This window comes from Aethina tumida, chromosome 4 (genome assembly GCF_024364675.1).
Source record: "Aethina tumida isolate Nest 87 chromosome 4, icAetTumi1.1, whole genome shotgun sequence".
Classification (NCBI taxonomy): Eukaryota; Metazoa; Arthropoda; class Insecta; order Coleoptera; family Nitidulidae; genus Aethina; species Aethina tumida.
The window spans coordinates 16,974,623-17,000,201 of NC_065438.1; the positions used below are offsets into that span (position 1 = coordinate 16,974,623).

The window sequence follows — 25,579 nt, forward strand, 5'->3', positions numbered from 1 at the left end:
AATGTCATATATATTTACTGTTGTAAAAGAATTTTTTTTTAAAGATTCTTTTCTGTACTTAAATGTGGCACTATCTACACTATTGTAAATTTAACATTTGTTTCTATTTTTAGAATATATTCACATAAATTATTATTATTATTTAAATACTGAACACAAGTTGAAAATAATAACTTACTAGGTAATTTTACCTTTTTGATGTTTTGATTAAGTGATAAATAAAAGTCATAATAAAACATGTATGTATTTATTAAAAAATTTAAAACTTAACTTATTTTACATTTAAAAAATTTATTCACAGTAGTGGCTAAGGGTCAACCTTGCCGTAATATTCATCGCCTGCAATTCAGTGAGCAACAGTTTACACGCGTAGGGCATTGTGATGCTGGAAACGTGTCCAGAACTTTTGCAACTGTTACACCATCCACAGTAACCCAGTCTTCCACATTTATTACAAACGTCCACCTCGCACTGATCACTGGATACCATCAATCTCTCCACCAGCATCATACTGAAAATATCAGGAAGAAATTACACAATATAAATTAGATTTTTAGGAAAGTAGTACCTTGCGCCATAACCAATCAGACAATCTCTCTCCATCTCTCCAAGTCGCAATCCTCCATCCCTGCTTCTACCTTCTGTGGGTTGTCTTGTTAAAACAGCTCTAGGTCCACGTGCTCTGCAAATAAAACGTTAAATACTGCAACTATGTAATGTTATTTAGATTATATTAACCTCGCATGGATTTTATCTTGGACCATGTGCTTCAATTTCTGATAGTACACTGGACCGGAATAAATATAAGCTTCCAAAGGTTCACCGGTAATTCCGGAATAAAAAATATCTTTGCCCTGATAGTTGTAACCATGCCTCATCAGTTCGTCGCTAACGTCCTGCACCTTGGAACCCCCAAATGCCGTACCGTAATGAAATTTCCCCTCGAGAGTGCCCGCTTTACCAGAGAGCAGCTCTATGAGCTTCCCCACCGTCATTCTAGACGGATAACCGTGCGGGTTCATGATAATGTCGGGACAAATGCCGCTTTCGTTAAACGGCATGTCCTCTTGTTCCACAATCAAACCGACGACACCTTTTTGCCCGTGCCTCGAGCTGAACTTGTCGCCGATCTCCGGTCGCCTAGTTTGCCTCAGCAATATCTTGATCAATGTCGTGTCTTCCTCGTTGGTGCTCACCAGTACTTTTTCTATGTAGCTGGGCTCGTTGTTTCGGTAGCTGATCGGAACGTCCTTGTACTCCACCGAAGTGTTAGTACTTCCCGGCACCGCCGACACCGTCGGCATCGACTTATTAACCAGCACCTGCCGATTTTGAACGAGCTCTCCGGGGGCGGCGATGCCGTCGTTGTCCAAGCACTGGTGCTTCCACATGGGTTGTCCCGTCGTGACGTCCACCATCGGCCCTTGAATCCTGTCGAAGGTCTGATTGGCGTAGCGTTTCATAATGCATTTCGAATTCTTGTACACCAGGCATCGGCCGAAGCCTCTGTCGATCGACGCCTTGTTCAAAATTAGGGCGTCTTCGATATCGTAGCCGCTGTAGCTCATCACAGCAATGGTGGCGTTCTGGCCGGCCGGCAGCTTATCGAAATTCGTCAGCTCTATTGATTTAGTTTTGCACATGGGTGCTTGCGGGTACACCAAGTTGTACATGAGGGTGTCCATCCTGTTCTTCTGGTTGTAACCAATGGTGCCCATGGCTTGCTTACCCATAGCACATTGGTAGGTGTTTCTTGGTGATTGATTGTGGTGAGGGTAGGGCACCAACCCCGCACACACACCCAAAAGTGTAAACGTGGCTATTTCCAAATGAGTGGTTTTTTCGTTAATGTCCTTTTCATAACATGCTATGAAGCTATCGTTTTCCTCGTTTACGTCCAGGAACTCGATGAGGCCATCATGGACGAAATCCTCAAAACTTCTTATTCCTTTCTCCAATTCTTTGATGTGTTTTTCGGTCACCAGAGGTACGCCACGTTCCACTATTATGTAAGGTCTGCACAGTCTACCTCCATCTGAGCTGATGTACACACACTTGTGCAAAAAACTTGGATAAATTGACACATAACTAGATATAAATCCTTTGCGTCTCATCAGTCTGAATACTTGAATCAATTTTTTGTAGTTTTTAATGATACCCAGGATATTACCTAGAATAATTAACACATTATAAATTTAATTATCATGAAGGCATCATTGTTGTGTGACATACCATTTAAGAACACTAAAAAGGATGAGGGGGAATGAATTGTGACACTAGAAATAATGTTAATGTCTTGCAGACCAGCATGATTGGCAAGTCGAATCAATGGATACTCATCAACTTCTGTTGTGATGTGGGTCATTAAAGCCAAATTTTTAACTAAACCACATGCCTACAACAAATACAAATTGTTTAATATTTATAAATAAAAAAGCATTTGATGTTTTCTTACTTCTCCTTCTGGGGTATCACTGGGACAAAGCATTCCCCACTGACTGGGCTGAAGAGACCTAGGACCTGAGACTTTTCTAGTCTTTTCAAACTGGGAATTCACTCTGGTCATCATTCCTAGGGCTGAAATGTAGCTCAACCTGGACAGTACCTGAGTCACACCCAGTCTTTCCATTCTGAAACGTTTTATGGTCCAATTTCCCTTTAAAACAAAACTTTTACTTCCCTTGAATTATGTTTAATGAATTTTACACTTACAGTGGAAATAGCAAATACTAAACAACTAGTAATTAAGTCAGATCTCATGTATTTCACAATATCAAATTGTGTTGCCCTAATTTTAGGTATCGTTTTTTCAGCTGTGGCTTTCAGTTCCCAGTTAAATCGTTTGAATACGTCCTCGAACATAAGTGAAATTAAAGAACCAGCCAATTCCAGTCTTTTGTTGCCATAATAATCTCTGTCATCCAAATATTTATTGTCAGTTTGTGCTTCAATTACTCTTTTTACCTAAACAAAATTATATTATGTATGTTTATTAATTATACAGCCTAAAGTTGACATACCATAAGTCCTAAATAAATAGCTTTTAATCTGAAATTGAATTTTTCAACAGGAATATGGGCCAAAACAGTGGTGGCCATTAATTCTCTTGCTTCATCTATAGGGGTTTTTACTTTGGCGGATGCTGAAACATATCTCTTAGCCACCAATTTAGTCCCCAAGTGCCTTAAAGCACTTTCTTGTGTGTAAATTTTTAAATTGTGGCACTCCTCTAGTGTTGGTGTAAGCTTATGAATGTCAGGAATGCCTATTAATTCACATATTTCCTTGTCACCTGTAATGTCCATGGCTTTGAAGATTATTGACACAGGAATTGGCTAAAAAATTAATAATTAGGTTGGTAATTAGAGAAAATTTAACATATTTACGTCTGTGAAAATGTTGTGCCCCATGTAGTATTTGTTCCCTTTGACGAACACCAAAGTCCTAGACTTTTTTTCATGTGTGGAACTTGTGACTTGACACTGAACTCCAAACTTGCCTTCCTCCACAATCATTCGATTTCGCGACAACTGTTCCTGGATCAATATGACCTTCTCCTGTCCCTTAACAACAAAATAGCCACCCGGGTCCAACGGACACTCATTCATTTTAGCCAGTTCGAACTCCGACTTGTTGGTCAGGACGCAATTCGATGACCTCAACATTATTGGCATTCTGAAATTATCCGATTTAATTCTTCGATTCCGCCGAGTAATGGCTCAGTTACCTGCCAATTAGTAGGCCAGTTTTCGAGACTCTGTCTGTGCCTCTGGTGTATTCAATGTCCACTGAAATTGGAGCCGAATAAGTCATGTCCCTAAGTCTGCACTCGTGTGGCGTCGTCGGCTTGCTGATGTTGAAGCCCTCGTCCACGTCCGGAGTTCCCACATGTACGTTCGTGTATTTCACATAAAACAGGGGGTCCGCATCGCATGTAACTTTGTTGTTGGCCTCGACGATTTTTTTAATTTCGACGTTTATGAAGTAGTTGAAGGAGTCTATGTGCTGTTTTACCAAGCCTTTGACTTTCAGGAAGGCCGGCACGAGTTTCCATTTCTCCTACAAGATAAATAAGTAAATATATTCAGTTGTTAGAAGTGGTCACTTACTTCTAGTTCTTTTATGGGCTTCTTGTAGAATGTCGGGTCGCCAAAGTCAACTTCTAGCGACTTAGGATCCATTATTCCTTTTTTAGTGGTTTTACGGCAGATCGTCGAGTTATAAATTAGTACATTATTATTTAAATTTACGGGAGTCTTCGCAACAACATAAAGGTTATAAGGAAGTGAGGTTAAGTGTAATATGGGTTGCCTAAGTTTAATAGAAAAAATGGGAATGCGCACAATATGAATTACTTGTATTTAATATATAAATATAAAAAGAATATAATATATGAAGAATCTTTATATTTATTTAAATTGTGTCATAAAATAATTTTAATTTATCATAAACAGTATTAATGTATATACTGTGGTGGCCAGCAAAATAGTTATAATATTTATTGTTAGTTACAAAATGAGCACTTCTGATTAAATGCAATTAAAAGTATTTTATTTAAAAAACAATGTTCTTTCTAAAATGATTCATTTTGTACCTAAATAAAAGTACTTTTTACTTACGTTAAATCTTAAATAAAATAAATGCAAAATGTTGGTGCTCACAAAATTAGCACATATTTAAAAAAAAAAACATTTATTGGGAGCGTCTTAAGGGTTTATGGATGTCAGCAATATTTAGACCTTGATGTTTCATGTTATTTATAATTTCCACCTTCTCTGGAATGCAATATATCTTTCTTCACATTCAAAGAGATATTTCAATAAAATAAATAAATTTGTAGAATAATATGTGTGTTTAAAGTAATACATCTAATATCAAAACATATATTTATACTGGCTGGACAAAATTTAAATTAAAGCCTTTTATATCTTAAAAAATGTTTAATTTAAATTTTGTGATTTTTAAACAGAATTTTACTTCTATCTATCAAATATTATGATATGTTAAATTAAATGTGTATGTAATTCTTTTAAGAATAAGAAAATGTTTTTTTTTAGAATGCAATATAAAACAATATTAATATATCAATATAATTAATTAATACAGTGCGATAAGAGTTTGGTCCATCTGATTCCTGAAAGAGACATCATATACAATAGAGACAGTAAGTCTCCCACTATGGGTCTCTGTCATGCATGATGTCTCTCTCTAAATTCAGACGGGTCAAAGGCTTTTCCTACTGTATATCATAATAATGGTCACTACTGTCTTCTCAAATATAAAAATGAAACAACTTATTAAATTATAAAAATGATGATAATTAAAATGATAAATAAAACACATTATGTATGTTTATAATAATTATATTAAAATATATTACAAAATAACTATACAGTACTTAAACCTACATTAAATAAACTTAATTTACAATAATTTGCAAAAGAAAGTTCCAAAAGTTTGTTGGTGGTGAATTTAGTTTATAAAATAAAATCAGCCTTATAAATTACTATATTACAAATCTAGCGAATAATGAAACAAAATGATTAACAACACGTAGACCGAAAATAGAATAATAATAAAAAAAACGTGAAACATGTAACATGTGAGAACTGGTGTGCCTTTCAATTTACACTTACAAGCCTAATTGCATTTATTTGTACACGTTTTGTAATGTAATGAATGAAATTTTTAAATTAAAAAATGTTTCGTTTTGAATGATGATGCGAAGAAGTTTTTACAGGAGAGAGTCGATGCCGTGGATCACACCGTTGGTGGCTGGAATGTTGGGGGTGGCGATTTGTATGTTGTTCACTTTAGTTTTACCTGGAAACAATCAAAACGGTCGTTGATTAACACGTAAAGATATGCACACGTCATTTATTGTTTGCGAGAAGATGAAACTGTCGCACGCGAAAATTGAGACAATGCATCGTTAACTCACACCTCGCCGATGGCCCATATAAAAAGTGAAATCGTTATTTTTCGTTCGTGGCAATCATAAGGGATTGCCATAAATCGAAGTGAAAACCGTATTAAAAAATATTTGCCATAAGAAAGCAAACAAAAATATTGTTCCCATCGAACTGTTTGATGACTTTCCCACGATTTTTTTTGTGCGGGCACGGAATATTTCGGGTGTTGGGGGATTTTAATTTGTAATTTGTGAAGTTATTGTCGGTCGTTGTACTTCCAGCTGGGTAATTATCCATTATGAACGGTGAAATTTGCGTTAGTTTTGATGATGATACGATTTATGCATTTCTGTACAAACAAATTTTCCACTCCGGTACTCGCATTGTTTGTGGTGTTTGTGTGAATGCATGAGGAGCAAACAAAAACCGTCTACGTAGGTGACGAATTTACCATTATAATATATTTTCACTATCGCTTAAAAGTAAAAACTTTTCACGACCATATGCAACATTGTTAATATTATGTGGACAGTTTCACTTTCTTCAACATCTGAGAGTCGTGTTCTGCTCATCAGCATACATCTCATGGTCGGAGATGAAGATTTCATGCATTTATAAGTTTGTCGCCGAGAAATATTTTCCAAGTTGGGCTTTTTACAGAAATAGAAATTTTATATAATGAATTTTACTATCAATATAATCAATCAATAATTTATGACTTATGTGAGCAGAAATTTTATGTACAGGAGGAAAATATAAACATTTTTACTGTTTTTTTTTATTTATTTCTTAACACGTATATTTTTCTACTATTGTGTTACTATTGTGTTACCAAAATATTTCAACTCATCTAAGTAATGAGAAGAACGAAATCAGTTTGTATAAAATTTACCACCAAGAAATATTGTCATAATTAGCTTTTTACAAGAATAGAAATTTTAGATTATGAATTTTATTGATAAGATACAAAGTTCAATGATTTATAACTTACGTGATGTAAAATTACATTTTAAATTATAAGGAGAATAATATAAATATTCTTATTGTTTTAATGTATTAGTTTTTCATTATATATGAAATTTTTCTACGTCACTGTTGAGATGCAAAACTATTTCACCCCATCTAAGTGATGAAAAGGAGGATTTCATGTTTCTATAAATTTGCCACCAAGAAATATTTTTATAATTGGCTTTTTACAAGAATAGAAATTATAGATCACGAATTTTACTCTCAACATACAAATTTAATGATTTATAACTTACGTGATGTAAAATTTCATTTTAAATTATATGTTTTAATGTATTAGTTTTTAATAATATATGATATTTTTCTACGTCACTGTTGAGATGCCAAAATATTTCATCCCATCTAAGTCACGGAAAGGAGGATTTCATGTTTCTATAAATTTACCACCAACAAATATTTTCATAACTGTATTTTTACAAGAATAGAAATTTTAGATCATGAATTTTATTGTCAACATACAAAGTTCAATGATTTATAACTTACGTGATGTAAAATTTCATTTTATATTCTAAGGAGAAGAATATAAATATTCTTATTGTTTTAATGTATTACTTTTTGACTATATAGGATATTTTTCTACGTCACTGTTGAGAGGTCAAAATATTTCATCCCATCTAAATGATGGAAAGGAGGATCTCATGTTTCTATAAATTTGCCAACAAGAAATATTATCATAATTGGGTTTTTACAGAAAAAGAAATTTTATATCATGAATTTTATTATTAACATAAAAAGGTTAATTATTTATAACTTACGTGATGTAAAATTACATTATAAATTATAAGGAGAAGAATATAAATATTCTTATTGTTTTAATGTATTACTTTTTGACTATATAGGATATTTTTCTACGTCACTGTTGAGAGGTCAAAATATTTCATCCCATCTAAATGATGGAAAGGAGGATTTCATGTTTCTATAAATTTGCCAACAAGAAATATTATCATAATTGAGTTTTTACAGAAAAAGAAATTTTATATCATGAATTTTATTATTAACATAAAAAGGTTAATGATTTATAACTTACGTGATGTAAAATTACATTATAAATTATAAGGAGAAGAATATAAATATTCTTGTTTTAATGTATTACTTTTTGACTGTATATGATATTTTCTACGACACTGTTGAGATGCCAAAATATTTCTTCCCATCTAAGTGATGAAAAGGAGGATTTCATGTTTCTATAAATTTTCATAATTGGCCTTTTACAAGATTAGAAATTTTAGATCATGATTTTTATTATCAACATACAAAATCAATGATTTATACCTTATGTGATGTAAAATTACATTTTAAATTATAAGGGGAAGAATATATTCTGTTCAATTTGTTTTAATTTATTAGTTTTTGACTGTATAAATTTGTCACCAAGAAATATTCTCCTAATTGGTCTTTCACAGGAATAGAAATTTTAAGTCGTTAATTTTATTATCAACATAGAAAGTTCAATGATTCATGACTTATGTGATGGGAAATTACATTTTAAATTATAAGGAGAAGAATATAAATATTCTTATTGTTTTAATGTATTAGTTTTTGACCATATAGGATATTTTTCTACGCCACTGTTGAGATGTCAAAATATTTTACCTTATCTAAGTGATGGGAAGGAGGATTTTATGTTCTACAAATTTGTCACCCAGAAATATTTTCATAATTGCCTTTTTATAGGAATAGAAATTTTAGTTCATGAATTTTTTTATCAATTTACAAAGTTCAATGCTTTGTAACTTATGTGATGTGATTTAAATTGTAAAGAGAAGAATATAAATGTTCTTTTTATTATATTTTTTAGGTTTTGATTATATAGGATATTTTCTATGTCACTGTGTTATGCCAAAATATTTTACCTCATCTAAATGGTGAGGAGGAGGATCTCAAGCTTTCATAAATTAGTTAAGAAATATTTTTTCAATTAGCTTTTTACGGGAATATAAATTTTAGATTATGAATTTTATTATTAACTTATGCGATGGGAAATTACTTTTTAAATTATTAGAAGAATATAAATATTATTATTATTATTATTATTATTATTATTTTAATTTATTTAATTTATTATTTGACAATACAGGATATGTTTCTGCATCATTGTAGAGATGAAAAAATATTTCATCTCCTCTAAGTGAAGGGAAGGAAGATCTTATACTTCTATAAATTTTATTTAACTTTATTACTAACATATTCAATGATTTGTGACTTACGTGATGAGAATTTTAATTTTGAATTACAAGTAATAGAACATAAATATTCTTAATGTTTTACTTTTTTATTTGTTATATATTTTTCTACGTCACTGTTGAAATGCAAAAATATTTCGTCACATCCGAGGCATCTATATTAATCAGTTTGCAGGTGACTTTGACCTTTATCTTCACTTTCTCGCGCAGCATCTTCGTGTTTACATAGTGGTACTTTCCCAAAATCGGATGGACGAGACAAAAAGTAATTTCTTCGTTGAATATTTATGATGTTATGTAGTGAAACGTATTAGTAAATGAACCGTTACCAAATCATATGAAATATCTATTTCTAAGCCATCAATCTTTATGACTATTATGATCATTAAGTAAAGGCCATGAATAGGAAACAACACATTATGTGATGAAAACGGATATTTATACTTCCTGTTGTCAAATTAATGGGTTTAGGTTTCAACAAATTGATTTGACGAATTAGTACTGTTGTCAAATCATTAGGTGTAACTTCCTTTTATCATTTCATCATTCTAAGCAGTTCCCTACCAAGATAATAGTGCAATTTTTATGTTTTATGTCCCATTTCCTTAGTTCCCAGATAATCAGCAACGACACTAGTTGTTATTAGGTCGAAATCGAAAGGTGTCGTTACTTTTTTCCCTCGACCGGTGAAAGGTTGCGTGATAGAGGGAGTAGTGCATAAAATCCTTACACGCCGATGCACTTTCCATGATACATCGTTTAATAACCAGTTCGTCGATGCCAGTACGGTGTGCTTAACACCATGTATTTAGTACGTTAATATCGAGTGCCGGCTCTTTTTTCCTGTAATTACCCACGAGCTGGTCCAGCGTTAGTAATTGAAATATGCCGAGCGCATCACTTTCTTCTACACGAGATGTTTCATTGCCAACGAACGAAGATGGTTTCGGCGGAGGCTGCGACCAAATTAATATCACAATTTTCTCGAAAATACAAGTGAAAGTGTCAATAACTCCGGACACTAAACAAAAAAATTGCGGAAATCCTTCAAACACGGTTGCGCAATCAAAACATATTTCACCGGACAATAATAGCTTCAGTTTGAGTAGTCTTTTGCACAATTACCATTAATAGAAAGTAAGTCTGTTTGGGTTTAAAATCGAACAGATGTAGAAATTCATTTGTAATTAATATTTTTCCCATGTCTAAGATTGATACAATCGAAAAATTATTTAATTATGCCAATTAGGTTTGTGAATGGTAAGACAATGGCCTTTTACTTTTTCTATTCTTGGCTGCAACTGTTAATTTAAGGTTATCGTTTAACAGTAAGGATGAATAAGTGGGCTGCTAATTGGGCTGTTGTTTTTATGATAAATTGTTTAATTTGTGTCAGCAGGAAATGGTACCTCAACTTTTATACCATGAAATATTTAATTTTATAAACATTAATAATAGACGTAGATAACACATCATATTAGAGAATCATTTTATTTATTTATGTGACTATTATTTATTTTTGTCATTGTCCAATTTTTATGAGGCTGGTAAATCTAGAGAAACGGTTCTTAAAAGAAATATTAGCACAAGAAAGATTTTGATGGCTGTATAGTAGATTGTGGGTGGAGTTTTAGATATTGATTACCTATCAAGAGACCTAATTTCATGAAAAATTTACTCAGTCACAGACTTCTTTACTCCATAGAAAAGGCGTTCTTCTTCATTATGACAACGCAAGATAACATGTCATATTAGAGAATCAAAGAAAGCTTCACAGTGTTAAATGGGAGGTTCTACCTCATCCACTTCGTAATCTAGATATTTATTTGTGTGACTATTATTAATTTTTGTCATTATTCAAGTTTTAAGAAGCTGGTAAACCTGGTGGAACAATTTTTAAAAGATATCTTAACACAAGGAAGATTTTGATGGCTGTGAAGTAGATTGTGGGTGAAATTTTAGATATTGATTACTTATCATGAGACCTAATTTCATGAAAAATTTACTCAGTCACAGACTTCTTTACTCAATAGAAAAGGCGTTCTTCTTCATTATGACAACGCAAGATAACATGTCATATTAGAGAATCAAGGAAAGCTTCACAGTCTTAAATGGGAGGTTCTACCTCATCCACTTCATAATCTAGATATTTATTTGTGTGACTATTGTTAATTTTTGTCATTATCCAAGTTTTAAGAAGCTGGTAAACCTGGTGGAACAGTTTTTAAAAGATATCTTAACACAAGAAAGATTTTGATGGCTGTGAAGTAGATTGTGTGTGGAATTTTAGATATTGATTACTTATCATGAGACCTAATTTCATGAAAAATTTACTCAGTCACAGACTTCTTTACTCAATAGAAAAGGCGTTCTTCTTCATTATGGCAACGCAAGATAAGAAGTCATATTAGAGAATCAAAGAAAGCTTCACAGTGTTAAATGGGAGGTTCTACCTCATCCACTTTATAATCTAGATATTTATTTGTGTGACTATTATTAATTTTTGTCATTATCCAATTTTTAAGAAGCTGGTAAATCTGGTGGAACAGTTTTTAAAAGATATCTTAACACAAAGAAGATTTTGATGGCTGTGAAGTAGATTGTGGGTGGAATTTTAGATATTGATTACTTATCATGAGACCTAATTTCATGAAAAATTTACCCAGTCACAGACTTCTTTACTCAATAGAAAAGGCGTTCTTCTTCGTTATGACAACGCAAGATAACATGTCATATTAGAGAATCAAAGAAAGCTTCACAGTGTTAAATGGGAGGTTCTACCTCATCCACTTCGTAATCTAGATATTTATTTGTGTGACTATTATTAATTTTTGCCATTATCCAATTTTTAAGAAGCTGGTAAATCTGGTGGAACAGTTTTTAAAAGATATCTTAACACAAGGAAGATTTTGATGGTTGTGAAGTAGATTGTGGGTGGAATTTTAGATATTGATTACTTATCAAGAGACCTAATTTCATGAAAAATTTACTCAGTCACAGACTTCTTTACTCAATCGAAAAGGCGTTCTTCTTCATTATGACAACGCAAGATAACATGTCATATTAGAGAATCAAAGAAAGCTTTACAGTGTTAAATGGAAGGTTCTACCTCATCCACTTCATTATTATTTATTTTTGTCATTTTCCAATTTTTAAGAAACCTTTTACTTTTTTTATTCTTGATTGCAATTGTTAATTTAAGGTCATCGTTTAAAAGTAAAGATGATCAGCTAATTGAACTGTTTTTTTTTAATCTTAAATTGTTTAATTTACACCAGCAGGAAATGGTACCTTAACTTGTAAACCATGAAATATACTTTTATAGATATTAATAAAAACATTTCCTTATTAATTTGTGTGCAAAATAAAATTGTCACGTTGATCCAATTTGTCAAATCGAATCAGACTATGGGAAACAATCAACACAGATGACTTTATCTTCCTGTCATAACCGCATTTAATTTTCCGGTCTTTTACGCACGGTTTGTGACATAATCACACAGTTTAAATGACCGTACAAGAAAAACAATCACACAAAGTGATTGTTTTGCGGTTTATATAATCACCATGAAAATGTAAATAAAGATTACGATTACGTTTCTTTCCTTGATCGACAAAAAAACTCCGGACTAACAATACAAGCATCGTTGTCCCGATGCTCAACTTTCACGTGAACAGATTCGCTGATTCGTTCATATTAATAACGGACATGTGAACATTGTTGTTGGGTTTAAATCAATCCGACATTTCGTGAAAGCCATTACATAAATTGTCGGTACTCACCCGATTGTTTACTAAGCGTAATTTGCCTGTCCGGCAAAAGGCTGTCCCTGATTTGATAATACCTCATGCCGTTCGTGTACAAAGTACCCTGCGTCAAGTGCCTGAGGATCAGTTCCCTGGCCAAAGTCCTGTCGGTTACGGTCCTCGTTAGATCCTCGTTAGATAAGGCGGCGAACGCTTTGTCCGTAGGCGCGAACAACGTGAAAGTCTTTGTGCCTAAGTGGAAAAGATCACATTTGAATTCAATGGGGAGTAAATCAAATTATTATCAAGGTGTAATTATCGTTTAATAAGTTGTGTGTGAATTGTGTACGGGTGATGTTGAAACTGTTGTGGGACACGCGAGGTTTATGCAATTCGCCGATTGTACGCGATATAAAAGGATGAGTACCTTGTAAAGTTTCGGCAAGTCCCGAAGAGAACACCGCTCTCAGGAAGTTGGTGAATCTTCTCTCTCTGTCCGATTGGAGGGTTTGGACGATGTCACCGACGGGAAGTGGGAACATAACTCTGTCGACGGCGTGGGCTATTCCTTGAGGGATTTCGATGTCCTTCTTTTCGTCCAGTATCTTTGCTCCGTTTATGGTTGTGATCTGTAATTAGGGAACGTATTAGATTCTTCGAATGTCAGTTTTAATGTATTACATTGTCTGTGGGTCGAAGCTGGTAAATCCGGTGGTACGGTACTTAAATGAAGATTTAGAGAAGCTCCAAAATGTAAAATGGGAAGTTCTATCTCATCAACTTCATAATCTAGATATTTATTTATGTGACTATTATTTATTTTTGTCAATGTCCAATTTTTAAGAAGCTGGTAAACAGTTCCTCAAAGAAATCTTAACCCAAGGAAGATTTTGATAGCTGTATGGTAGATTATGGGTGGAATTTTAGATATTATTTACTTACGAAGAAACCAAATTTCATGACAAATATACTCAATCATAGACTTCTTTACTCAATAGAAAAGGCGTTCTTCTTCATTATGACAACGCAAGATAACATGTCATATTAGAGAAGCAAAGGAAGCTTCACAGTGTTAATTGGGAGGTTCTACCTCATCCACTTCATAATCTAGATATTTATTTATGTGACTATTATTTATTTTTGTCATGGTCCAATTTTTAAGAAGCTGGTAAATCTGGTGGAACAGTTCTTAAAAGAAATTTTAACAGAAGGAAGATTTTGATGGCTATATGGTAGATTGTGGGTGCAATTTTAGATATTGATTACCTATCAAGAGACCAAATTTCATGAAAAATTTACTCAGTCACAGACTTCTTTACTCAATAAAAAAGGCGTTCTTCTTCATTATGACAACGCAAGATAACATGTCATATTAGAGAATCAAAGGAAGCTTCACAGTGTTAAATGGAAAGTTCTACCTCATCCACTTCATATTCTAGATATTTATTTATGTAACTATTATTTATTTTTGTCACAGTCCAATTTTTAAGAAGCTGGTAAACCTGGTAGAACAGTTCTTAAAAGAAATTTTAACAGAAGGAAGATTTTGATGGCTGTATAGTAGATTGTGGGTGGAATTTTAGATATTGATTACCTATCAAGAGACCAAATTTTCTGAAAAATTTACTCAGTCACAGACTTCTTTACTCAATAAAAAAGGCGTTCTTCTTCATTATGACAACGCAAGATAACATGTCATATTAGAGAATCAAAGGAAGCTTCACAGTGTTAAATGGGAAGTTCTACCTCATCCACTTCATAATCTAGATATTTATTTATGTAACTATTATTTATATTTGTCACAGTCCAATTTTTAAGAAGCTGGTAAACCTGGTGGAACAGTTCTTAAAAGAAATTTTAACAGAAGGAAGATTTTGATGGCTGTATAGTAGATTGTGGGTGGAATTTTAGATATTGATTACCTATCAAGAGACCAAATTTTCTGAAAAATTTACTCAGTCACAGACTTCTTTACTCAATAAAAAGGCGTTCTTCTTCATTATGACAACGCAAGATAACATGTCATATTAGAGAATCAAAGGAAGCTTCACAGTGTTAAATGGGAAGTTCTACCTCATCCACTTCATAATCTAGATATTTATTTATGTAACTATTATTTATATTTGTCACAGTCCAATTTTTAAGAAGCTGGTAAACCTGGTGGAACAGTTCTTAAAAGAAATTTTAACAGAAGGAAGATTTTGATGGCTGTATAGTAGATTGTGGGTGGAATTTTAGATATTGATTACCTATCAAGAGACCAAATTTTCTGAAAAATTTACTCAGTCACAGACTTCTTTACTCAATAAAAAAGGCGTTCTTCTTCATTATGACAACGCAAGATAACATGTCATATTAGAGAATCAAAGGAAGCTTCACAGTGTTAAATGGGAAGTTCTACCTCATCCACTTCATAATCTAGATATTTATTTATGTAACTATTATTTATTTTTGTCATTGTCCAATTTTTAAGAAGCTGGTAAACCTGATGGACCAGTTCTTAAAAGAAATCTTAACCCAAGGAAGATTTTGATGGATGTGAAGTAGATTGCGGGTGGAATTTTAGATATTGGTTACCTATTAAGAGACCAAATTTCATGAAAAATTTACTCAGTCACAGACTTATTTATTCAATAGAAAAGGCGTTCTTCCTCATTATGGCAACGCAAGATAACATGTCATATTACAGAATCAGAGGAAGCTTCACAGTGTTAAATGAAAGGTTCTACCTCATCCACTTCATAATCTAGATATTTATTTATGTGATTATTATTTATTTTTGTCATTATCCAATTTTTAAGACGCTGGTAAACCTGGTTGAACAGTTCTTAAAAGAAATATTAATACAAGGAAGATTTTGAGGGCTGTATTGTAGGTTGTGGGTGAAATTTTAGAATTGATTATCTACAAAGAGACCAAATTTCAGTAAAAATTTACTCAGTCATAGACTTCTTTACTCTATAAGAAAGATATCCTTCTTCATTATGACAAGGCAAGATAATATGTCATATTAAAGAAACAAATTAAGCTTCAGAATATTAAATGGAAGGTACTACCTCATCCATCTCATAATCTTGATATTTATTAATGTGATTATTATTTATTTTAGTCATCGCCCATTTTTTTAACAAGCTAGTAAACTTGATGAAACAGTACTTAAAAAAAATCTTAACACAAGAAAGATTTTGATGACTATATGATATGGTTGTGGGTGGAATTTTAGATATTGATTACTTACGAAGAATTGTTCCAAGAATACAAAAAAAGAATATCTCGAGAAAAATTATTATGGATTATAATGATAGTTTTTTTGTTAAATAAAAGTTATTTGGGAGAAAAAGTGTAAATTGCTTCTTCCGGTACTTAATACTTCCTAAAACTCTTCTAAATGTTACATCTGCCACATAATTATGCAAATAATTTACCATCAAAAAAGAAATTAAATCCACCACAAACAGTTAATCTATTTTAAAACTACATTGAACCAGATTCAGAAATTTCGCCAATTAAACCTTTTACAACAACGAAAATTAATTGGTTGTTTGTGACAGTTTGCATAAAGGATCCCGTCTAATAAATAATTCGTCAATTTTTGACCGTGAAATTGAACGGCACTGTGAAAGTGAAAAAAATCCATCTGTCTCGACGAACGAGATTAGAACGATCTTTTCTGGTACGCTCCAGTTAATTTATACAACGTAATGCGGGGACCAGACAAATTCAAATGGCTCTATGGAAATGCTTATTCAACATGTTATACATTGTGTTTAATTAATAATAGAAAATTGAATTGTTGCCTGAGTTTCACATAGGGAGTGTCATCGACATTCTACACGGATCCTTTCATGGTTTAATGCCTTGCCATAATTAATTTATTTTCTCTGGTTATTGAATGACACGTTTTAATTAATGACATATGAGCTTCCACGAAATTTAATATGTCACAGTCTACCTTAGGAAGTTTGTCAATGGGTTTATAATAACTGGTATCAGATTTAATAGCAGGTATTTGTAGCAAAGTGATAAATGACTGTGTTAAGCTATGTAACTGATTTAATTGGATAAATTAAAACTTGCTCGAGTTATTATTTGTTAACATGAAGGCGTGTAATGTTTAACCAATTAGACAGTGAGCATTTCACCTTTCCTGCAGTTTGAACATCAGATAAATAGTGCAATTAAAATCGTATTATTTATAGGCTCTACACTTTGTGTTATTTATAGTATTTGCATTTAGCTAATGGCAAAAATTAGTATTCTAAACAATTTCCAGAAGTTCCTGATCGTATCGAGGCAATTAATTTGAACAGGCTAACGCAAATTATCACGAACTTCCTTGACACAATATCCAAAACAATACTGCTGTTTGGCAACTCTCCTAATTATCCAAAGTAATTGGAAATATTTAACAAGATAATTTAAATATTACTTTTATTTTATTATCCACTCAGGATCCAGCTGAGGTTTTGTAACTCGATACTAGTTAAAGTAAGACCTACTAATTAACCAGCAACAAAAGCCTCTCATAATAGATGTGCACAAAATTAACTTATATAAACTGTATACATAAATAAACATTAATAAGATACGAAAATAGCACATAATAGCACTTCCTTCAATTATAACTGTGTTATATTAATTAATCATGAGATGTTTACTTTTGAAACAAAAAAAAAAAAGAGTGAAATCGTAATTGTTACACGCCATCCAGTTAACAAATGCCCACGATGTGGAGTGCAATTTGCTTAATTAAAAAACATCACGTCAAAACAAATTCAACGATTTACCTTTACGTCGTTCCATTCGACGTCGTGCATGTTGTACTGGTTCACTCTGAGTTGGGTTCCTGCCAACGACACGCCGGTCATCTCGTCCTGCAGGGCGTCCAGGGAGAAGGCCCCGGGGATGACGTGGTGCAGCAAAAGCTACAAAAGCACACACCGTTAATAACATGCTTTAAATGATCGGAAGTTGTAGTTACCCCGCTGAGCAGTCGGGGGTTCTCCTTGAACTTCTCGTCGGCCTTCTCGGGTCCTCCGAGTTGCACCAGCAACGTCCTGAACGCCTTGTCGGTGGGCGCGAATACTGTGTAGGGGCCGGTCTCGTTCAAAATGGTGTCCAGACCGGATTGTTTCAGGAACTTGGCCATGGCGAACAGTCCGTTTTTCTTCAGCACGTCGGGCAGCATGGTCTTGTTGTATTCGGGGGTTGGGTCGGGGAACTCCTCCGGGTAGGTGGGCACTGTTGGTGATACACTATGTTGGAGGGTTACCGAAGAAGGCAGACTGCTGGTGGTGGGTTGGCTGAAGTAAGTAGTTGGGGCACTGAAAGTGTTGATGATGGAGTTCTGGTTCAAGTTGGAGACGGTGGAGGCCTGGCGAATTAGGTCGTTTGTCGAAGCACCCTTGTTGAGAATGTGGGGCTGCCTGTTGGTATCCACCTTGTAAGTGCTTGAAGAAATCGACCTGGGCGTCGTGGATTTAATGGACGCAGAATAGGCCTTGGTGTAAATCGTCGAGCTTGGAGTCGAAGAAATGAATTTACTAGTGGTCGAAGTACCGTGGTTCTTCACCTTTTTATCACCATCATCCAAAGAGTAGAACGACGGTTTTCTGGTACTAGAGAAAACTTTCGTATACAAAGTAGAAATTGGCGTGGACGTGGCAATGAATTGAGTACCAATATTCGTCTTCAAAATCGGAACCTCCTCACTCGCAATTGAGTTTGGAGTGACAGTAACAGCATGCAAGTTCTCGTTCTTTTCCGTGCTTCTGGCGTCTTGTTCCTCGGTGATGTTGGGTTTGAGGTTTGGCAGTTTGATTTCGCCGTTTTTGATCTTCTTCAAAATCGAATCGACGTCCACCTCGGGCTTACCCTTGCCGTTGCCTTTAACACCTTGTACCTTTAGAGTACCATCGCTTTGTTCCTCTAAAAGCACAAAGGTCACTTTCTTCTTGTCGGGCAGATTGGAGGCACTGGCCAGCTGTTCCAAACCTCCACTGGCACCGGTTTTGAGCAACTCAAAGTTGGATCCAGGAGCAACATTTTTGGTCAGTTCGTCCAAAACAGCTTTAGGTGGTTTAAGGGTGGTTGTACGTGACAGCACAAGCTTCTCTAAATCACTTCCGGGTTCCAGGGGTGTTGCTCCGGGTACCAGCTTGGGATCGGTGGTTCTGATAACTTCGACCTTTTGACCGTTGGGCAAAGTAATCTCTTGGGTTTTAACGGCGGAAGCTGGAGTGGTGGCTACAGCTGCAGACGAAGCACTGGCGATTAAATTAGGATCAGTAGTTTTAATAACTTGAACTTTTTGTCCGTTAGGCAAGGTAATTTCTTCAGGTTTTAAGTCACCAGCACCCGGAATCAATTTCGGATCGGTAGTCTTGATTACTTGGATTTTCTGTCCCGTGGGCAAAGTAATCTCGTCCGGTTTCAAAGAAGCAGGAGATGGAGCTGGTATGTCATCAGGATTAGCACGTATCACTTGAACTTTTTCGCCATTCGGCAAGGTAATCTCTTCTAGTTTCCCCTTCGGAACAAAATTGGGATCGGAAGCTTCGATGAGTTGTACCTTCTTACCATTGGATAAGGAGATTTCCCTGGAGGACACGTTCTTAGTTTCCTTTCCTTCAGGTGTGTTACCAATAGCCAACCTCAGTTGCGCCAGCAGATCATCCTTTTGAATTTGTTGGGACTTGTACTGTTTCCTTAACTCATCCAGGTCCTCCAAAGACTGAATTGCTTTAACTTTGGACGCCGTCTGGGGAATAACCGTGGGCAAGAAGCCAGGTTTCGACAATTTCTTAGCCGTACGTTTAGTGGTGGTAGGTTTAGGGGTCGTAGTAGTAGTGGTAGTCGTGGTGGTCGTAGTAGTTGGATGTTCCTGATAGTATTTTTCCAAAGCTTGTTTGAAAAGTGGGGCTTCCTCAGGATAAATATACCTAGGAATCGACTGGGAATACCTGTTCAAATCAAAGGAGCCAGGAGCCTTGTACAATTTTTGATACAACTTCTTCTTCTGTTCCTTTTGCTCCTCAACGAATTCCTCGTGATCTTGCTGTGCCTTCTTCAAAGCTTTCTCGTATTGCTTCTCGACAAATTGATTGTGCTTTTCGATAATTGCAAGCTTCTCACGCAGCTCTTTGATCCTCTGTTTGTTCTTCTCGGGATCCAAAGATTGGATTTGTTGTTGAATTGCCTGGATGGGGTCGTTGGTTGGTCTCGGTTTGATCAGGGAACCTTGTTGAATGGGCTGACCGACGAAGTTTGGTGTGAACCCAGTTTGGGTGTGATGCTGAACTAACCTATTGTTTTGAAAATTGTTCAGCGATTGTTGGAGGGTTTGAATGTTGGATTGTGGCAATGTTTGAATGCTGGGCAAAGGTTGTTGTGGTGTAGGGAAGACGGTGGGTTGTAAATTGTTGGGTTGAATGGTTGGCAAGATTGGTTGTTGTACGATAGAAGATTGTTGAATTTGAGGTGTTGGCAAAGGACCTTGTTGAGTGGGCAAAGAGGTGGCCAAATTTTGACCAGCAATTCCCAAAGAATTTAAATATTGTGGGTTGTTAAGGTTGTTCAAGTATTGTTGATTTTGTTGTTGAATCAATTCTTGTTGGTTTTGAATGATTCTTTGATTCTGGATCAGTTGCTGATTCGTTAGTAGGTTTTGTTGTTGCTGAATCTGGCTTTGAGTCAGTAATTGTTGTTGAATTGTATTCGAGTGAGGTTGTTGCTGATTGATCAACTGTTGGTTGGATAAAGTGTTTGGTTGTTGGCTCAATAAAACTTGTTGATTGGCTTGTTGGTTTGTCTGTGGTGTCAGGACAGGTTGTTGGCTCACAATTTGGTTGGGTTGGAACTGCTGCTGTTGCTGTTGTTGCTGACTTAAGAACTGTTGTGGGGGCAAAGCATTATTGGGTGGTTGATTGAAGAGTCCACTCTGCTGAACAATCTGCTGATGCCTTGAGAACTGTTGTGGTGTGATCTGTTGATGGTTTGGATTCAAATTGAACCGGTGCTGATGTTGTTGGACGTCGCTCAGTATATGACCTTGCTGTTGCAGTGATAGTTGGTTCCTTTGCTCGACGCTTGGGAATTGCTGTAACAGTAATTGTAAATAGAGAGATGAGTGGTTTTGTTTTTATGTCACAATAAATTATTAATAACATGATTGGGTACATGGTTTGCATTGGTCAATTGAGTTTAATCATTCAGGATAATTTAAGTCACGATGCCTTTCTATTAAATGTAATGATCTATATTAGCACCAAGTCCATTCAAATATTTCCCAATTTATTGGTTTTGGAGAGTGACACACTTCATCTTTGTCTGGCTCTTAAGAAACCGGAGCCATTTCTAACGGGTCATAATGAAATTGCAACGTTCCTGTGGTGTCACGACCCAGACATAAAGCCAAGCAAACAGTCTGAATGGCGAACATGATAAACTGGCGAGATATTTTCGATTACACCATTTATGATGAACCTGATCGTTTTTCCTGATAACTTTCTATTGTTGGAGTCAACAACGTCCGGATGTCTGCGTAAATTTCCCTTTTTGTTCGTCGCAACGATTTCCCATGGAAGACAATATATCAAAATACCACGTACGTTTCGTACGTTCCCATCACCACGTCAAATTAAATGACGTAACGTTTAATTGTCAAGTAATTGTTTTAGACGTTTATTTCGTTGTAGTTTTTCGTAGATGCACAACGAAATAATTTATAAAAAAACAGCACACGCACTCGCTGAATTAATTTCTCATCTAGTTTTCGTTTATTTGCAATTAATAACATGGAATTTATTTAATGATAATGATTTAAGTCAATCAGACCCGTCAGAAATCATAACTCGAAACCACTGAAGCGCTGTAATTTACGTAACACTCCATCATTTTCTATTTCGTTGTTTTTTAAGAATATTGCAAGAAAAATGACCGGAGCATTGTTGCTGTGGGAATTTTAAATGATTGCAGTTTATTCAGTTCCTTTGAATCGTTTTAATCTCTTAATGGAGTCATGACCGTTCCAATTTTACAATCGATCATCCAATTGTGATACAAGTGTTGAGTTTGGATTTATTGCCAAAAAGGCCACAATTATTTTCAAGTAACAACCTTACTTGACCCATTAAAATATTCAATTGGAGTATCACAATCAGTTTGCATAATTTGTTGCACAATTCTGTAGTTAATTGTTGGAATATTAAAATAATTGAATTAGATTTTCAGTGATGAAATATTGGCAAGTGCAATTAATAGTCTAATTATTTTTATGGGAAAATAAACCGCCTTCACTTCATCTTTTTATATTTTTAATTAATATGGTAGTTAAATCATTGCTTCGACGTTTGTTCTAGTTTAGCACATAAAAACAGGCAAATTTGGAGAATGGCATACTGAGTCATCTGTGTTAGTCCTTCGTTCCGTTTAATTATCTATTGCAATGCAACTAAGACATAGTTGATGATGGTAATTTAGTGCATTTTTTATCGTTATTTCATGTCAATTTTATGGTATATAATTGACATGTTTCATAAATTGGTTCATTTATAATCTTGTAGATCACTTGCAAGCCAAGTTTTAAGATTTAATCGCTTCTTTCTTCATCTGACTTGAAAAGAGTGAATTCTTCTTAATAAATCAGGCAAAGAATGAAAAACGATCATTCTCGTATGGCCAAACATTAAAAACAGTTGATTGTAATTTATATCTTCATATTTTATCTTATAAATCACTTACAAATCAGGCCTTAATATTTAATCGCTTCTTCCTTCATCTGACTTGAAAAGAGTGAACTCTTTAAAATAAATCAACCAAAAACTGTAGAACAGATTTAGCTGCATCAGAAGCTGATTATGAAGGTCATTCTCATTTGGCAATACAACTAAAAACATATCTGATGATTGTAATTTACTGGAATTTTCTTGTCGTTACTATATGTCATTTTTATGATCTATAATTGATGAGTTTCTTAAATAGCCTTCTTCATATTTCATCTTATAAATCAATTACAAATCAGGCCTTAATATTTAATCGCATCTTTCTTCATATGACTTGAAAAGAGTGAACTCTTTAAAATAAATCAACCAAAAATTGAAGAACAGATTTAGCTGCATCAGAAGCTGATTATGAAGGTCATTCTTATTTGGCAATACAACTAAAAACATATATGATTATTGTAATTTACTGGAATTTTCTTGTCGTTACTATATGTCATTTTTATGATCTATAATTGATGAGTTTCTTAAATAGCCTTCTTCATATTTCATCTTATAAATCAATTACAAATCAGGCCTTAATATTTAATCCCATCTTTCTTCATATGACTTGAAAAGAGTGATATCTTCAAAATAATCAACCAAAATATGAAGAACAGATTTAGCTACATCAGAAGCTAATTATGAAGGTCATTCTCATTTGGCAATACAACTAAAAACATATCTGATTATTGTAATTTACTAGAATTTTCTTGTCGTTAATATATGTCATTTTTATGATCCATAATTGATGAGTTTCTTAAATAGCCTTCTTCATATTTCATCTTATAAATCAATTACAAATCAGGCCTTAATATTTAATCGCATCTTTCTTCATATGACTTGAAAAGAGTGAACTCTTTAAAATAAATCAACCAAAAATTGAAGAACAGATTTAGCTGCATCAGAAGCTGATTATGAAGGTCATTCTTATTTGGCAATACAACTAAAAACATATATGATTATTGTAATTTACTGGAATTTTCTTGTCGTTACTATATGTCATTTTTATGATCTATAATTGATGAGTTTCTTAAATAACCTTCTTCATATTTCATCTTATAAATCAATTACAAATCAGGCCTTAATATTTAATCGCATCTTTCTTCATATGACTTGAAAAGAGTGAACTCTTCAAAATAAATCAACCAAAATATGAAGAACAGATTTAGCTACATCAGAAGCTAATTATGAAGGTCATTCTCATTTGGCAATACAACTAAAAACATATCTGATTATTGTAATTTACTAGAATTTTCTTGTCGTTAATATATGTCATTTTTATGATCCATAATTGATGAGTTTCTTAAATAGCCTTCTTCATATTTCATCTTATAAATCAATTACAAATCAGGCCTTAATATTTAATCGCATCTTTCTTCATATGACTTGAAAAGAGTGAACTCTTTAAAATAAATCAACCAAAAATTGAAGAACAGATTTAGCTGCATCAGAAGCTGATTATGAAGGTCATTCTTATTTGGCAATACAACTAAAAACATATATGATTATTGTAATTTACTGGAATTTTCTTGTCGTTACTATATGTCATTTTTATGATCCATAATTGATGAGTTTCTTAAATAGCCTTCTTCATATTTCATCTTATAAATCAATTACAAATCAGGCCTTAATATTTAATCGCATCTTTCTTCATATGACTTGAAAAGAGTGAACTCTTCAAAATAAATCAACCAAAATATGAAGAACAGATTTAGCTACATCAGAAGCTGATTATGAAGGTCATTCTCGTATTGTCGTTACTATATGTCATTTTTATAATCAATAATTGATGAGTTTCTTAAATTGCCTTCTTCATATTTCATCTTATAAATCAATTACAAATCAGACCTTAATATTTAATCGCATCTTTCTTCATATGACTTGAAAAGAGTGAACTCTTTAAAATAAATCAACCAAAAATTGAAGAACAGATTTAGCTGCATCAGAAGCTGATTATGAAGGTCATTCTTATTTGGCAATACAACTAAAAACATATATGATTATTGTAATTTACTGGAATTTTCTTGTCGTTACTATATGTCATTTTTATGATCTATAATTGATGAGTTTCTTAAATAACCTTCTTCATATTTCATCTTATAAATCAATTACAAATCAGGCCTTAATATTTAATCGCATCTTTCTTCATATGACTTGAAAAGAGTGAACTCTTCAAAATAAATCAACCAAAATATGAAGAACAGATTTAGCTACATCAGAAGCTGATTATGAAGGTCATTCTCGTATTGTCGTTACTATATGTCATTTTTATGATCTATAATTGATGAGTTTCTTAAATTGCCTTCTTCATATTTCATCTTATAAATCAATTACAAATCAGGCCTTAATATTTAATCGCATCTTTCTACATATGACTTGAAAAGAGTGAACTCTTCAAAATAAATCAATCAAAATATGAAGAACAGATTTAGCTACATCAGAAGCTGATTATGAAGGTCATTCTCGTATGGCAAGACAACTAAAAACATAGCTGATGATTGGAATTTGCAGGAATTTTCTTGTCGTTACTATATGCCATTTTTATGATCCATAATTGATGAATTTCTTTTTTCTTTTGACTGGAAAAGAATGAACTGTTTAAAATATATCAACAAAAAAATGAAGAACAGATTTAGCTGCATCAGAAGCTGATTATGAAGGTCATTCTTGTATGGCAATACAACTAAAAATATTGCTGATGATTGTAATTTACCGGAATATTCTTTATGTCATTACAAGTCATTTTTTTGGCTCATAATTGATGTATTTCATAAATTGACACCTTCACATTTCAGCTTATAAATTACTTATATATCAAGACTTAATATTTAATGGCTTCTTTCTTCAAAAAATGAAGAAGAGATTTAGTTACATAAGAATCTGATTGTGAAGGTCATTTGTTGTACGGTAATACAACTATAAACATTGATTAAATAATTTTTAAATCAGA

At 33.7% G+C, this 25,579-nt stretch overlaps 2 protein-coding genes across 2 annotated transcripts in view; both read right to left on the bottom strand.

Annotated features, from left to right (window-relative positions):
• Nucleotides 1-231: 231 nt before the first annotated feature.
• Nucleotides 232-4,255, bottom strand: LOC109600288 (DNA-directed RNA polymerase III subunit RPC2). Its single transcript, XM_020016417.2, has 10 exons — nucleotides 4,110-4,255; nucleotides 3,728-4,059; nucleotides 3,387-3,675; nucleotides 3,021-3,335; nucleotides 2,713-2,964; nucleotides 2,456-2,656; nucleotides 2,233-2,395; nucleotides 739-2,170; nucleotides 569-682; nucleotides 232-511 (listed from the first exon to the last, which is right to left on the bottom strand). Exons 1-10 carry the CDS (start codon nucleotides 4,179-4,181, stop codon nucleotides 292-294), a joined length of 3,390 nt encoding a protein of 1,129 aa, XP_019871976.2. The 5' UTR covers nucleotides 4,182-4,255; the 3' UTR covers nucleotides 232-291.
• Nucleotides 4,256-5,353: 1,098 nt separating this feature from the next.
• LOC109600275 (uncharacterized) overlaps nucleotides 5,354-25,579 on the bottom strand; it is a 34,033-nt gene continuing 13,807 nt past the window's right edge. The window contains exons 2-6 of the mRNA XM_020016407.2: nucleotides 17,850-20,966; nucleotides 17,656-17,793; nucleotides 13,296-13,497; nucleotides 12,905-13,120; nucleotides 5,354-5,823 (exon numbers count right to left, since the gene is read on the bottom strand). Coding sequence (XP_019871966.1) covers nucleotides 5,735-5,823; nucleotides 12,905-13,120; nucleotides 13,296-13,497; nucleotides 17,656-17,793; nucleotides 17,850-20,966 — 3,762 coding nt within the window. The 3' untranslated portion in view covers nucleotides 5,354-5,734. The remainder of the gene's footprint in view (nucleotides 5,824-12,904; nucleotides 13,121-13,295; nucleotides 13,498-17,655; nucleotides 17,794-17,849; nucleotides 20,967-25,579) is intronic.

Bases quoted from the DNA above. Each gene is read 5' to 3' on its own strand.
- LOC109600288 (XM_020016417.2), bottom strand. From the start codon at position 4,181: ATGGATCCTAAGTCGCTAGAAGTTGACTTTGGCGACCCGACATTCTAC. The intron at 2,396-2,455 runs GTAAGAAAACAT...TATTTGTTGTAG, and splicing joins GTGATACCCCAGAAGGAGAA to GCATGTGGTTTAGTTAAAAA. The intron at 2,171-2,232 runs GTATGTCACACA...TAATTATTCTAG, and splicing joins CTTTTTAGTGTTCTTAAATG to GTAATATCCTGGGTATCATT.